At 40.6% G+C, this 16,518-nt stretch overlaps 1 protein-coding gene and 1 non-coding gene across 3 annotated transcripts in view; one reads left to right on the top strand and one right to left on the bottom strand.

Annotated features, from left to right (window-relative positions):
• Positions 1–228: 228 nt before the first annotated feature.
• The window catches only part of SP3 (Sp3 transcription factor), a 30,825-nt gene continuing 14,535 nt past the window's right edge, over positions 229–16,518 (bottom strand). For both annotated transcript variants that reach the window (XM_053266830.1, XM_053266822.1), the window contains 4 exons: positions 11,771–13,124; positions 2,990–3,182; positions 2,463–2,659; positions 229–1,963 (listed from right to left, as the gene is read on the bottom strand). In XM_053266830.1, the coding sequence (XP_053122805.1) occupies positions 1,647–1,963; positions 2,463–2,659; positions 2,990–3,182; positions 11,771–13,124 (2,061 nt within the window). In that variant the 3' untranslated portion in view covers positions 229–1,646. The remainder of the gene's footprint in view (positions 1,964–2,462; positions 2,660–2,989; positions 3,183–11,770; positions 13,125–16,518) is intronic.
• TRNAP-UGG (transfer RNA proline (anticodon UGG)) lies at positions 4,693–4,763 on the top strand. Its single transcript has one exon. It is a non-coding gene; the product is annotated as a tRNA-Pro (tRNA).

Below are 16,518 nucleotides of genomic sequence, written 5' to 3' on the forward strand. Positions count from 1 at the left end.
AATCTATTTGACAACATTGCTACTTTATCTGAGAGAATAAGATACAATGAATGGTGTGTACAGGTCTATTGGCCAATAGTGGAGAGAAATTATTAAGTTTAGTTGTACCAGGAAATGGTAAAAGTGAACACCACTTGTTGCCCAACTGTGAAAAGGTGGTTATTAGGGAAGGAAGATTTGTCACTCTTAAAGCAAAAGAAAAGGCCAAGGAAAACCAGAAACCCCAAGTCAAAAGGAAAAAAAAATAGTGTTTTATTATTAACTACCACACTGTTATAATACACTTTAAACGTACAATAAGGTAGCCTTTAAATTTGAGGTGGTTTTAACAAATGAACAGATTTCCAAATGTTTGCGAATAGGTGAACAGCTGTATTATTGTACTCTTTCTGTAAAATGGTATAGCACTTACAGACTGGCTATGCAAATTAAGTTTGTACATTTTTCTATAATTGAAAATATAAACAGTAATTAAAAAATAAAAAAAGAATTCAGCTTAATAAAAAACATATATGTTTCAGTTAAATGTACTGGATACATACAATTTAAGGGAAGAAGCATAAAGGAAGGATGTGGACATTTAAATGCAGATAAACTAACCAAAAGCTTGACAGAAGAAAGCCTTGTAAAACCCTTATTTCACTATGACTAATATCAATATGGTCTGGAGCACGTCCCTATAGAACTGATTTTCTATCATTTGCATATGTTTTGGTTTGTGTGTGTGGTTTCTTACTGGTAATTTACATGATGGCTTTTAAGGCCCTGGCAGACAGATGTTTTTGGAGACAGGATTCGATAAAAACCATTGTTGAAATGAACACCCCTTAGTTTTTGGTCCTCCGATATTAAAGAAAAGGGGATCTCTTTTTTAAATGTTTGTTTTACCACCCAAATGCTGCAACCTATTATTTTAAGCCTTTGAATAATTTTAAACATTGGTTATATTGCCCAAATGGTTACTGAAAGAATATTAACAAGACATTATTTTGGCAAAATTAAACCTTAAACATGGCTTTTCAACAGGATTTTTAAAAGGTGACTATCCCTAGAATTCCATGTTAAAATGTAGTTTTCAAAATCTTACAAGAGTAATGCTTAAAATATTGTACATAGTTAACCTAATTAAAATAATTAGCTTCAAAATGACAACTTGATGAGCTAAGTAAAGCCTACACTATGTAACATTTGCTTGGAAACTTGATTTGTCAGTTATGCATAATAAAAATTCCAGTCAAGAAAATTACAAAATTTCTTTTATCATAACATGATTTCATTTCACCAATCAACTTTTTATCTTACAATAGATAAATACCAACATGTTCTCATTTTTACACTAAACCACAAAGGATTGATGCATTTGATTAGACTACCATTTCCATCGTTAAATTTTTTTTTTATACAAGTTGGTAAAATTTAATCTCTTCTAGATTCCAAAAGTACCTACAAAACCCATGCAATTTTACCATTTTAATATACTATGGAGTATCATACAAAGTAAGGCATTTCAGTGTCATGTATAACCAAGTTACTGTCAATCCAAAAATGTTTGCACATCAATAAAAAGATATCTAAGAACTTAGGAACAATATTCTTCTCACTACTGTATAAAAATAACCACAATTAATAGGTATCTTGTGTAATATTTATTCCATTGTCTCATTTCCAGAAACAGTAACAAGCTGTAAAGGTATTTCAGCATTGGTAAGAATATCTTGATTGCTGGTGCCAGATGTATTAACAGTTCCTATCCCTGAAACAGAACCTTGTTGAATATTAGCAAGGATAAGTGTTGTTCCACCCGCAGTAATCAAAGCATCCTCTGGTGCTGCTTCTACTGATGCTAGCACTGTACTGCTAGCATGAATAGCCTTTTTATTTTGATGCGTTTTAATGTGTTTGGCAAGGTGGTCACTTCTCATGAAGCGCTTTGAACATTCCGGACAGACAAACTTCTTTTCACCTGTTAAAAATAAGGCAAAAAGTTTTCTCACACCAATGCATACCAAAAGCCATTAAACATAACTAAAGCTTAAAGATTACAGTATAGACAGCTTGAGTGGAGAATTGCGTGCCATTTAAGTGTCCTGCTGCAAAACAAAACAATTATAGGCTAAACTTTTCCCAGAGACTAACAGCATTGAGTAAGGGCCATTTTTTAATATCTTGATGGTTAACAGTAGAGCACCAATTACTCTAGCTGGGTCCCCACCCGTGATCTCTCTAATTTTTCTCATCTGTGTGCAGAATGAGTTTTGTTCTGGGGGGCAGTATTAAGGCAGTGTGTGCACACGTGCATGCAGAGTGGGGCTTTCCTGATTCAACCTCAGCGGGATCTAAAATTAATTGAATGGACATTAAAAAAAAAACTTGTGTGCATGTGCACACGCGCACACCTTAGAGGGGAACACTGGTCCCCACCCAACACCAAAAACACACACACAAAATCCAAACATTGATACCTGTATGCGTTCTCCTGTGCCGCTGTAACTCATCACTGCGGGTAAATCTTTTGCCACAAAACATCCAAGTACAAACAAATGGACGCTCCCCAGAATGCCAGCGAAGATGAGCTCTCAGGTGCGAAGTCTTTCCATATACTTTCCCACAACCTGGTATGTGGCAGATGTGCTGCTTCTTTTTCCCCAGACTGGTGCCCCTGTTAAATTATGCATTAAACCAAAGTCACTCAATCCATTTTTGCCCATCTAAAGCATGCAGTTCATCTTGCTGAACTAAAGATATATACTCTGACTTCTCCATACACATTTACAGGGATCAATGGCACTTAAGTGGCTCAGGAGCTGCAAGAGCTGGCACTGCTGAACGCAAGAACTGATAGAGGCATCCCTTAAGCCAGCTGTCTACCTGTTTACACTGAGAATACCAGAAGCATAGATTCCCCACAGCTGCAGGTGTGGGAATTAAATGAGCTCTCTCACTTTTCCTCATTTACTTTAAGGACATTTATTACACAAAATGTGCGCACCTTCCACCACCTTCTTTACAGTTAGGACAGGTACAAGCAACTCTTCGCAATCTTTTTCCTTCTTGATGTGGCTGGTCCCCTTCCTCATCTACCACCTGAACTCTCAAATGTGTCAGGTCGTTGGTATTCAGTGTCGAATCACCACCAAGCTGCCACTCTTCTGGGTCGGGCTCCTCTTCTTTAATCCTAATATCTGAAGGACAAGAAATGAAGATCAGTAGAGAGCCTATTAGAGTGAGAGAAGCAAATATTAATGATCTTATCCCTTTAACATGGAGAAGATGCTTTTGTTGCTGGATAGCATTACAGATGTATCCTTCATGTCTGTTCTGTATTTAAAAAGGTTCAGATACAAAGCAGAGGGAACATAGGAAGCTGCCATATACTGAATCAGACCCTTGGTCCATCTAGCTCAATATTGTCTACACAGACTGGCAGTGGCTTCTCCAAGGTTGCAGACAGGAATTTTTCTCAGCTTTATCTTGGAGAAGCCAGGAAGGGAACCTGGAACCTAGATGCTCTTCCCAGAGCGGCCCCATCCCCAAAGGGGAATATCTTACAGTGCTCACACTTCTAGTCTCCCATTCAGAAGCAACCAGGGCAGACCCTGCTTAGCTAAGGGGCCAAGTCATGCTTGCTACCACAAGACCAGCTCTCCTCTCTGGAGGAGACTCCACAAGATTGGAAACATGTCACCAACCTTAAGCAATGAGTTTCCAATCCTGCAGAGTTCTACTAGAGAAAATGTAGCACTCAGAAAATCTTAGCTCTCTGGTGCAACAGTGCACGCATAGGATGACTAGGGGAATTGTGCACTGGCTTGTGGTGCACCTTCACAGATCACTTTACACATGCATTTCATTAGTCAGGATGACAGCCAGTTTCTGATGTATTACAAAGGTATGTTTGGATCTTTTAAATATGAAATACAAAAACCCTCTGAATTAAATAAGTAAATGCCTTTCACTGAAGCCAACGGAGCACTCAAGAATGCTGAAAAAGTTTCAAGTGGGCTTATTAAACTTCCTGTAAATTATTCTTTGCAACTGCTATGGATGCCAATCGAACGGAAGTGAAATGATCACCACTCAATTAGCTATGATCGCTAAGATTCACACAAAAAGAGTTTATACAATGTTGCATGTTTTAATTAACTCACATATGCAGACAAATCACAACTTCAGGTCTTTTGAAATTAGCATAATAAATGAGCTGACAACTGTGAACTAGTACAGCAGCAGCAAGAATTTCTACATGTCAGAAAGAGCCGAGCCAGAAGCCGGCTGACGGCATATAGAACACCATTTCTGCCATATGGCTGAGGCCGTTATACTAGTGAAAGAGGTGGCTGCTCTCATGAGTGTAGTCAAGCCCACTCAGCATGGGGCCATTGCTCCCTATAATGCTTGTCCCTCCCTCCAAGGCCTTCTTTGTTATACAGCATCTGTTTCCTTCTCCCTTGAAGCTGCAGCTTCACAACAACATGAGACCCTCGCATAGCACCTGGTTAGTGCCGACTGAGGGTTTCTTTTCATAACCCAGGATTATGCAGCAGAACAGCAGCAGCTCTCCTGTGAGCAGCAAAGGCAGGCTCAAGATCCACAAGGAGGACGAGCAAATCCCTATAATGCCAGGAGCAAGCTTCCACACTGCTCTGCTTCAGACATAATGCAGAGCTAGGAGTTAATTCTGGCCCTAGGAAAGGGCCATAGCTCAGAGGTAGAGCATCTGCTTTGGATGCAGAAGGTCCCAGGTTCAATTCCTGGCATCTCCAAGTAGAGTTAGGAAAGACTCCTGCCTGAAACAATGAAAGCTACTGCCAGTCAGTGTAGACACTACTGAGCTAGACAGACCAAGGGTCTGATAGTATAAGGCAGATTTGTATGTTCCAATGACACGTTTAGGGATGCGTCCATCCACCCCAGCCTCCTTGTGCACTAAGGGAGGAAGGATTCTACTTCCAATCCTGGCCTAGAAAAGCCAGGATGTTACATCCAAAACAGATTACCCAGGCTTGTTCTAGCCAGTTTCCAAATAAAACGGACTGCGAAGCTGCTAGTGATGGGCACGAAGAGGTAGAAGTGCATGCACATGAGGCTAGGGGACATCACGCAAAGCCAGGATCTAGTTCTGGCTCCACACTACATCTGAACCAGGCCGCTGACTTGATGTCTGAATTCTCCACACCATGTCACCCAACAGAGATCCACACAATGACATACAAAAGGTGTCAAAATGCTCTTAGGGTGCACAGTCATTAAATTTCCCTGCCTTTTCCTTAAAAAAAAAAAAAAAAGGAATAGCAGTGTCTGTAGGGCATTTTAGGTGCAGTCTTTATTTGCCTACTACCCATCACCACATAACAATAGCCTCAGACATCTCCCTTGGCAATATGTTACTATATTGCCCTTGAAAGGTACTTACTTAACTGCTGCAATCCAAAAATTTGAGAAAAGAAAATGAGAAAAGTAATAAAGAGTACCATATCATTTGTCTCCCAACACTGTTCAAAATGTGTGCAGCTGTTTAGTGTAGCATCTATAGTTAGCAACTGGCCTGTCAAGGGAATTCCAAAAAGAAAACATCGAGCCAGCGTGGTGTAGTGGTTAGAGTGCTGGACTAGGACTGGGGAGACCTGAGTTCAAATCCCCATTCAGCCATGAGACTTGCTGGGTGTCTCTGGGTCAGTCACTTCCCTCTCAGCCTAACCTACTTCACAGGGTTGTGGGAGGAAAAGTAATAATAAAAAGATAGGGGATTTAATACAAGAAACAGAACAGGAATAATTGGTGAGCGGAGGAAAGGGAACATAACTGTCATGGATGTTTGTTTGGGTAATACAGAACAAATGATGAAGTGTGCCACCAAAATCTTGAGGAAATCTCATTTGGAGATAGAAATTATGCCAGTTTCCTTGTTTGTAGGCATCTCCCCCACCCCCAAAGGAAACAGAAATCTTTAAACAAGTTCTCCCCACAACTTTGTACTGATTTCCCACTAACCATTCTCTACATTGCATTGCTCTCCCAATCCACATTGGTGTCTTCAATGGTACAGGTAAAAGCAGGCAAAGATATCTGCATTCTAGGCAGATTGGCATACATATCAGTACCAACATATAGTAGTGCACCAACATGTAGCAGTACATCATGACAGCCATGCCACACCAGTATTCTCCCTCCCACCCTGTCCGTATCACATTAAGCTAGCAAGAATGGGGATAAGAGGATTCCAGGGGAAAAAGAGGGTGCATACATGTAACCTTGTTTGTTTGTGGCCACTGCATACCATTAAGTTCCTCCGATTTCAGAAATACTTTCAGACAATGCTATTAGAATCACGATGTTAGAGAGAAAATGAGGTCTGAATTATAGAAATCAGCTACAAGTTTTCTGCTCCTGATATGCAGGCTAGGGCAGAAAGACGAGTATAGAGGTGAAAACTGATTTCTGTCCCCTCAGTGGGGAAGTCTGACTGCCAAAATTCTGAAGGATACTGAATTAATGTATGTAAACAGCTGGCACCTGAACACTCTCAAACACGTCTATGGACATGCCAGGAGTTTCAGAACTTATCTTTTGACTGCAGCTGTTTGTGCTGATTCAAACACGCAGAAGAGTTCCCAAACTTTTAGGAGTGCTTTTTCAGATACCATGCAGTCTTGCAACGGCGTTGGGGCTCAAAAACATTTTACATGGCCCTTATGCAAGTTTCATATTTACCACTGTACATTAGCTTCTTAAATTTTATATTCTAATCTCAGAGCATATCAGAAGCCAAAACATTTTTTTAAAGTTGGACTCTTCAATTACCTATGCCTCCCAGAAGGTAGAGCTGCTACTGTAGCCAGCACTCAGCAAACTGGTCTCTTGGGTCCTGCTCTGATGGTCTGCCCAGAGTTTGCTTCATTTCCTGCCTATGGCTGATTTTTTTCTGGGAAAATTTCACCACTTGGCCCCACTACATCTTAGTTTCCAGGTTCAGACCTTTTACACTGCATGTCCTCACACAGCTCTCACATAGTGCTGAAGTGACAGAAGCTATACATGTCCAAGTATTTCTTCCCTGTGCTACTCTTTAAAGTACTAGAACTCCCTTAGGCTTGGATTCACTATATGTCCTTAGATCCAGGGCCCATACTCCTCTTTGTTTATCTACGCCTGTTCAGTCAAAAGCTTAAAACTGTTCCAGTACTCAATCCCCAGGTAAGTCCTTCACTTTCCCCATGACCCCGCCTCCCTTCCTTTTAAACATTATGGTTGTTGTAAGATTTTGTCTGGTTGCTGACTGTAATAAGTTTCTTCTTCTTTTAAACAAAACAAATATATATATCTGATAAATATTGTTTACTTACTGCAAGTACCTGCTTTTAAAGGCCGGGATAGGTAGACTTGAGGCTTGTGGGATTTACTTTGCCTTTATTAGAAACCAGAGGCCTACCAACCAGAGCCAGGTGAAATAGTGATGAGGTGGTGGTGTCACATGCTTAGAATGAAACAACAGTGTGTCTCTGAGCACATCCTCAGTGTCATGACTCAGTTTTCAGTGTCAGAACTGAGTTCACAGTCTTCTCAGACAACTCCTCACTCCTGGTTTTCATCTGAGTTTTGCTCATTTCAGCGGTCTAATTCAGCAGCCTTTTTGTTGCTGCTATAGTTAAACAGTTGGAATCAGAAACTCTTTCAATCTACTGCAAAGCACCCAGAGATCTCCCAGTAGATTCTAAACTGCCTTCTGCCCACCCCTGCTGTAGGCAATCTAGGGCCAAGCAGAGAGTGTTTTTGTTTTTTACCAGTCTCCTAGCTTTATACCTAACATCATTTCTCATTTACACTTAAACATTATTTTAAAAGTAGCAGCAGCTTGCAAACATCCCAGATGGGCATTGATACTACTTCTTTAGGCATTTAAGTACCTAGTTTCCCCTAGAAGATTCAGTATTCGCTTACAAATCCAGAACATCTGCCAACCGTATGTAAGAGAGTGCTTAGCACTTTGGTAGATGTAGATTCAAATCCAGAAGCAAACTAGCAGAATTTATAAAAAGATGGTGATGGTATTTTGTTTTTTAAAAAAGGAAATTAGATCACTCAAAGTTCAAAAGCCCTCCACACCATGGGAGTAGGATCCAAATTTGCTCTAGCTATAGTGTTCTAAGTCATAGTCCATTTCCAGTTGGATCCATGGGACTAGGAGGCAGATGGCAGATACCATTATCCTTAAGCAGATGTTGTCAAACAGCTGCAGCAACAAACAAGAATTTATCCCAAAGCAAAAGAATCTCCTGTGAAACCCAGACACAATTTGGTAGAGTGACAACACACCCATTGTAATTCAAACTAAACAATATCTTACAAGTCAGAAGGTAACATCCAGACTAGCTAGTCACGACTAAGCACCATGTCATGAAATGAGTTGTGACTAACTTGTCTAATTAGGTTCCATTAATTACAAATGATAACAAAATGAGTCTGGCTGTTGCCAGAGTCTGGAAAAGGAAGGGCCTTTGAAAAATAGGGAAGCTTGTTTCAAACAAGGTTTTCATTTTCTGCTATAGCAAGCGTTATTTCGAATTAAGCACTCTAAGTGCTGGACCATCAAGTTCATCCAGGATCTAATTTGCACCTGTCTAGCCAGGAACTGGGTAATTCCTTAGAGCATTTCATGATACTTAATTATTTTGGTAACCATGAACTAGGCGGGAAGTTGGGGCTAGGGCTAGGTTTTGTCAACTAGGTGCTAGACAACCCATATACATATGCCTTGCTGGTTTAAAAAGTGGGGGGGGGGGGCAATATTTTAAAAGTGGTAGTCAGTAATATCAAGTTGGCAAAGCCTTAACAAACATGGCCAATATTGGTTAGCTTCATTGCAATCACATTGCCAACTCAGTTCCACTTCCTTTAGGTAATCTTAGCCAGCTGCTGTCTGCCTAGCACTCCTTCCTGTCAACAATTTACAGCAGGCTTCCCCAACCTGCAGCCCCCGAGATGTTGCTGAACAACCACTCCCAGCATCCCTAGCCACAATTTATTGTGGCTGGGTATGCTGGGAGTGGTAGTTAAGCAACATCTGGAGAGCCGCAGGTTGGGGAAGCCTGATTTACAGTGTTGTCACCCCCTGACATCATATCAAATGAGGTGAGTGCTGACACAGATACTTCACCACAAAATACTCCATTGTGTAGAGGTTTGGCAAGGGGGGAGCCCCCACCCTTGTGCCCATGCTAAGGGCTGCATAACAGGGATAGGCAAGCAAGCAAGCAACACAGTTCCACAAAATCCTTACAGCTCTTACTTTAGCCCTGGGCAGCATTCAGACAAACCTGCTACTCATTGGAAATGCTGCTTGCACAAGGGGGTGGGGGACACACTCCCAAATCCCCCTTTTTCTCTGCTACCCCTCATCCCCCAAAATATGTCACTGAGGGTGCCTCAATCCTCAGGAATATTGCCCTCCCCAAATATGTCCCTGCCCCTCCTTGCATGTGCAGCCAGAATGTGCTTCCATGTGCAAAAGGTTAGCCTGAATGCTACTCTAAATTACAGCTCTGAATTTCCCCCCAGAAATAGTTCCATATTTGATCCTCATGAGGTAAACTCAAAAAATACTTTTAATTTAAAAAAGAAACAGCAAATCAAATCAAATTTATTATTACCACGAAAATTTACGGTCCATGACCAAGAAAATAAAAGGATACAGCAATCTAGCAAGCCACAGAGAGTATGTGTGTGCGGGGGGAGAGATAAAGTTTCATCTGTAGTTTCTTTACAGCTTTTATTTTAGATTTGCTTGCTTCTTGCATTCAGCAAGCAACACTGACAACTAGGTCTACAACATACCAAAACCAGATTCAAGTCAAGAGACTGTTTCTACTGAGTGTGCATGCTCCTCTTTCTGAATTCATATTTTAGTTAACCACAGACAAGATTTTCAGACCACACCTTTAATAAGGCTTCTGTCCACCCGTGTATGCATAACCGAAGGTATGAAACGTTGTCTAAGTGGATTTGAGGTGGGACTCCCAAAATTGGAACCTTTCTTTACTTGAAGAATTTTGGAACATAAAACGATGTTCCAAGACGAAATCAGGTTTTCAAAGACTAGCTTATCATATTGACAAGTAAATCTCATAAAGACTCCGGCAGATGCAAGTGAAAACCTTCAGTGTACCTACCATTGCTTTTGCTCTCTAACTAGCTAGAACAAGTTGATTACAAAGTTGGAATTCAATGGCAGTAGCCAATTCTTCAACTTATTTTATCATTCCTTTTCATAACCTAAGTGTTTCTGCTACCATGCTGAAAACCAGAGAGTGAAATGGAATTATAACTAGTGTAAATGCAAGCCTCACAATGTAAGCCATGTAAAGTTTATACATGTATTTCTTGAATTATCAGTAGAGAAATACTGCAATACATTAACCTTCAACCAATTTTTGTTTCTAGACCTGATTCCATCTTCCTTGGCATATTTTACATTCTTTAAAATTTTTTACCTGCTGATGCACTATTTAAGACCAACTAAAAAGCAACAGGTAAAACTTGTGTTCCAACTTTGTGTGTATCTTGTTTATTTCCAAATTCTGAGTGAAGTTCTTCAGGAAGGTTTCCTCAATATCTACCAGACATTATTCACTCTTAAAAGTAAAAATGAGAAATGTCTGCTACTTGAATCTTGACAAAATGTACCATCACAAACAGGGATGTAGGCTGTCTTCGTGTACTGCCTGGCTCCCACTTGGATTTCTCTTCACAATTCCTCTCGCGTATGGATCACATGGAGAGAAACATGTTCAGGACAGTTCTCCCATGCTGTAAGGTCTGCTTCGGCACCTTGGCTTATTGTGAGTACTTCTGGTGTAAAGCCAAAATTACCTCAAACAGCAAACTGTCAAATTGCCTCAAATAGCAACAATCTTTCCTAGAACACCTTTCCTAGAACCTTTCCTAGAACACAAGCTGTGTTTGACATTGAACTATTAAATATAAGTATATTTCTGTGAAATTATGCTGCTTTTGAATTTCCCAACATCAGTGTAAGTATCTGGATTTTCATTTTATTTATGTTGCTTTAAAAGTTGAAAGCAAAGCAATTTTTCAAAACAGCAGTAGCTAAGATACAGGAGATGTCCTAAAACTAGTTCATGTAGGCCTTTTCTGAAGACTTGCTCAGGCTCATGCATGCACCAGTTTAAGGAAAAATCTGACCTTTGGGGGTTTTTGCTTTCTGAATAGCTTACTCCCATGCTACATCACAAACAGTCTGTGAAACTTCCCTCAGATTCAAAAGCCATTTGCAATGCAGCCCAAGGGACTGATGTTAGTTCAAAACAAGTCTAAAGCCCCTTGAGCTCATGGCTCAATCTGTAGGTTCTTTGGATCCTTGTCTCTGTACTTCTGCAGTTTAAGCTGAATGAAGAACAAATTGTACCAACCGGGCCTTCCTTTGTTATTGGTCAATAAAACAGACCTGCTTCATCAACCCAAGATTAGACTATGGAAAAGGAGATTTTTCAGTCTGGTGTCTGGAATCTTGAGAACCAAAATTTAAAATAACCAAATATGGACTTCTAGCATCATGGTCAGGGATAGTAAATGTAAACTGGGGAGGGTGGGGGAGCAACAAGCAAGCTATCTACTTTAGTGAAAAGGTTTTTGTTAAAGAAAACCTTAAAGTCTTGTATGCTTCAGTGGCAAGCAAATACAATGAACATTTATCAATATGCAAAGCATATTAGAGAAGCCAACTTTACACAAACAATTATAATAAAATAAATACCTGCAGGACTGTCAGCATTTTCTCCTGGGTGCAGCTGAATGCCACCAGAATCTATGGAATTTATTGTAACTGTCTGTAGATTTGGCAACTGAGCAGTACTTAGACTAACAGGAGTTGAAGTCAAGGCCCCACTTGCTGCAACTTGACCAAGAGTGAGTGTCTGCACAGGTGTCAGAGTTATCTGTTGGCCAGGAGCATTCTGAAGCTGCAAGTTCTGCAAGTTCTGGACTCCTTGCACTTGAAACGTTTGCCAAGTTATCTGTCCAGATGGGGTCACTGTTTGTGCCTGGATTAAAAAAGTTCCAGGATTCAACTGAAGTTGAAGATTCTGCAAAGCCTGCTGCGATATACCTTGGCTGGCTTGCACACCATGGATTGTCTGTTGCGCAATACCTTGTACAATTTGGGCTTGACTGGTGGTCTGCTGAGACTCTTGAAGCTGTATATGCTGTACAATAGGCTGTGCTGTGGAGACCTGAATATTTTGAGCCTGTGCCTCATCCGAGACGGATGTTTGGATGTAATTTCCCTGAAGATCAGAACTGTGTACTTGCCCAGTAGTAGTGGACAAGCTGTTTGCATTTTGTTCCAATATACTCGTACTGTCTATGGTTACAGGCAGTTGTGATGAAGATGATGTTGGCACAAATAAGTCTGTATCAGTGGTGGTTTCTGTCATTTCAGGAGAAACCTGTTCAGCAGTCCTATCAGAAGTGTCCGAACTATCCATTGCCTGTGTAGTACTGATTAAGTGACCATCAGCATTAATGCCGGCAGTCATGGTTTGAGAACCACTGAGTCCCAGAGAATCTAGATCAACACTATTGATGGGAACAAAAGCAATGTTTCCTGGCAGTCCAAGAGGGACATTAGCAACTACCTGTGCTTGCCCAGGAAAAGATGAACCACCAATTGCAACTCCCTGGACTTGACCAGTTTGTGATAAAATATTCTGAATATTACTAGAAGATGTTCCAGAGGCAATAATGGTTTGATTGGAGCCAGGAATGATTTGAATTTGACCAGTTTCTTGATTTACGCTACCATTGTCAGAAGAGGCTGCAAAACCAAGCTGAACCTGTTGACCATCAGCTGTCTGAATCTGTGGTATTACTTGATACTGAACATTGGACACAGTACCATTTGATGAATCTGATCCAGGTGCAACAGAAAATATCTGTTGGTTCTGCAAACTTTGAAGGGGAAGAACATATTGCCCACTTGAAGTTACTGTGGCAGCCCCTGGGATCTGTACTATGTTGCCAGCTTCATCTTTGATAGTTGTAGGTGTAGCAGACAATACCTCCCATCTATTTGGAGTCCCTGCTAATTGTACAGAGGCCAAATCTCCTGTCTAAACAGAAACAAAGAAAACAAAAGGTAAGACATCTGGATCACAAGCATTAGGTTACATGTTAAATATAAGACAATACTTTACACTAGCTGACCCTGCACAGAGCATCTGTGTGCTCTTTGGGGCCAGCGGTTACCTCTTCCCCCCAACCTTCTGCCCCAGTCTCCACTTCCAGGCCCAGCCACCTCTCCTCCCCACCCGCACTTCCTCTCCCCCCACACCCTGGGCCTTGCCTCCGTGGCTGGGCTGAGCCCGCCACTGCCTCTGGCCTTTGCGGCCAGGCCTGCCGCCGTCGCGGCAACCAATTCTCCTGGGTGCACCTCAGCCAATCAGGCACGTCCGCCGCTCAGCCAATCAGCTGGGCTCTGGGACGCACACTCCAAGGCACACCCAGGAGAATTAATATAATAGATACATACATTCATACACACATATATATATATCAACCAAAGAACTTTGACTGCAAGGCAATACAGAGTTAAATATGCTTAAACCCATTTATTTCAGTGGGCTTAAGCACACTAAAAAGCCATAATCCAGCACAGCATTTAATTGCAGTGGCTGACATGTTCCACAGCATAATGTAAGTGCTGCAGACCCGCCTGTACCATGGCAAGGCAATACCACACACAGCAACACTGCTGCACAAGAGGGCTGTTCTATTACAGCTCACCCTTCAGCAATCATAGGTTGCATGGCACTTGTACTGGGAATAATGCAAGGGGCGCACAACCTGCAACCACTCAAAGGTAAGCTGTACCTGAACAGCCCTCTTGCACAGCAGTGTTGCCGTGTGTGCTAGAGCCCCACAGCAGTCAGGCAGGTCTGCAAAGCTGCATTACACTGCAGAACATGTCAGCTATTAAAACTAATAAATGTACAGAATATGTGTTTTGCCATTCCATTGGTAATTCATTACACCAAGCTTCATTAAAACCACATTTTAAGAACAGGTAGTACCAACCCCCCCGATGAATGTGCTACATTAGTACAAGATGTCTTCTGTCAAACTATGAAGTTAACAATTACAAGATAACAAAAGTATAAGTTGGGATAGGTCTTTTGTATGAGTAAAGATGAGATTCAAAGAGCTCATTTGGCACAAACAAGCACTTCTGCACATATACACTTAGGATTTTCTCCCTACCCCCACCAGCTGCAACTCCTTGCACTATAGAGAATGCCACTCCCTATAGAATCTTCTGGATCCAGACCAAGAGATATAAAGATAATTAATGCACAAGTACGCTCATTGTTCCTTAGTCATAAGCATTGTGTTAAAATTTTGAACTCTTTCATATTTCTAAAAGTATATTAATTCTCAACTGCTTCAGCAGTGTAATAAAAAATGTTGATCACTACTAGTCAAAGAATTATTTTGGAGACTGAAAAGCCTTCATAAAATGAGTTAAACCTAGATGCAAGAGAGATAGTACATGCTATTTTTTGAGGTTGGAAGATACTTAATATTCTTTCCAACTTAAATAGCTGTGGCTCACCCACAACATAGCCATGGTGAAACAAAAAACATAGCACCTTACTACATCTCCCTGAAGCACTGTCAAATGTCCTGAAATGGGTTACAGGAGGTCAGGTTTGTGTATCTCATTATCTTGACTGAATTTCTTTATCACTTTTCCTTCCCAAATGCTTCTCTATAAGCTAAAGAGGTCTAAGGCACTACTATTGGTTACAAACAATCTGAAAGTTTAGGCAAAACCAGAGAGGGGAACAAAATAAGTCTAGCACAAGGAATTCAAATACAACAGCCAGCAGCTGAATTTGTTAGAATGTAAAATCCCCTAAGAGCAGATTCAAAAGATCTAGCATTGGTAGCTCAACTGCTAGCACGTTCACAAGAATATCATATAAAATAAAGGCTTTATAAAGTTTAAGGGAACAAGTCTCTCACACAATGAAGTGTTAAAGTTCACTATATTTTAGTATTCCTAAAATATACTTCATTTTATCTTATCTCTTTTTCTACATAAACTGTTTTCAGAACTTTTGGGTTGAAAAGTTGTATATATTTTTATTATTAATAATTTTAGATTGTTTTAAGAAGCATGTACAATGAAGCACAATACTGAGAGTTACAATAAACAATCATGATTTTCAGTCTTCATTGAAAATTGTGCCTATATGCCTTTATTTTTATTTTTAAAAGAAGATACAACATGATTACATTTCTCAAGCTTCTGATTATAAGGCAGGGTCACCATAAAAAAAGTGTGTAAAGGCCCTTTCGTGCAGATTGCTTCCTTGTCGTGTGTGTGTGTGTGTGTGTACACACACACCATGAAAAAGAACAAACAAGTAACAATGAAGCTGTTCTCCTGCTCCCTGCTAGATGTTAAAATCATTCAAGTGAAAGCCCCTCCTCCAAGAATCAGAATACTGGCACTTCCTTGCACTGCGGTACAGCACTGTAATGTTACAATGGTGAGATTCCAGTAAGACACAAATGACTTTACTTGCACCTGACTTTTCTGACATCTCAAGGACATATGCAGGGCCAGCCTTGGGGCAAGCGAGTCAGGTGGTTGCCCAGGGCATCTCCCTGAAGGGGGTGGCAAGTGGAGTTATTAGGTTTTGCAACCCTGCACAAGCCATGCAATCTGGCAACATTAAACTAGCCATTAAGGGAGAAGGCATGTCTCGCCTAAGGTGCAATTTATCCTAGGGCCAGCCCTGAATGTGCGTGTTCACCCATCTTCTGGCTACTAGTCTAAATGTACGTGTAGTGTGTATGTTGTTACTTGTTGTGCACTACCCAGAGCCGTTGGATGGGGCAGGATAAAAATGTAAATAAATAGATAGATAGATAGATAGATAGATAAAGTATAAACAACTATCAAAAAGGTTACTCTCCCCCCCGATTTCTCTATATATTCATGTAACAGCTGAACAAACAAAAAATGGTGGAATCAACTCTTGAACGTGTGAGATACCTACTGTTATTAGCCCCAAGGCATTGTTGGCATGGAAGATCTAGTTGCCAGTTTGAAAGCTAACATCCTTAAACAAAAAACTCTGCTCCAAAAGGCAAAGTATAAAATAATACATCTGTGATTGATCGCTGCAATGAAGCATATTACTTACCATACTTATTATCCATATAAATATAAACGCATAGGTAATTGTATGAGGGAGAAAAATAATCATTTTAAAAATCTCATCCCACCCCCCCGCCCGCACAAGAAATGAATAGCAAAGCAAATAGAATAAGAGTGGAAACAGAAAAATAATTTAATTTTCCCAGATGAATAATGCCAATGATATGCAAGCACATGGGACACCACTGGAAAAACACTCAAATAACTACAAAAGGAGGCAATTCTATGACCTGCCTTATTTCATGAAGATGGAGAACATCCAAGAAAAACAGCAAAGA

This window comes from Hemicordylus capensis, chromosome 1 (genome assembly GCF_027244095.1).
Source record: "Hemicordylus capensis ecotype Gifberg chromosome 1, rHemCap1.1.pri, whole genome shotgun sequence".
NCBI lineage: Eukaryota > Metazoa > Chordata > Lepidosauria > Squamata > Cordylidae > Hemicordylus > Hemicordylus capensis.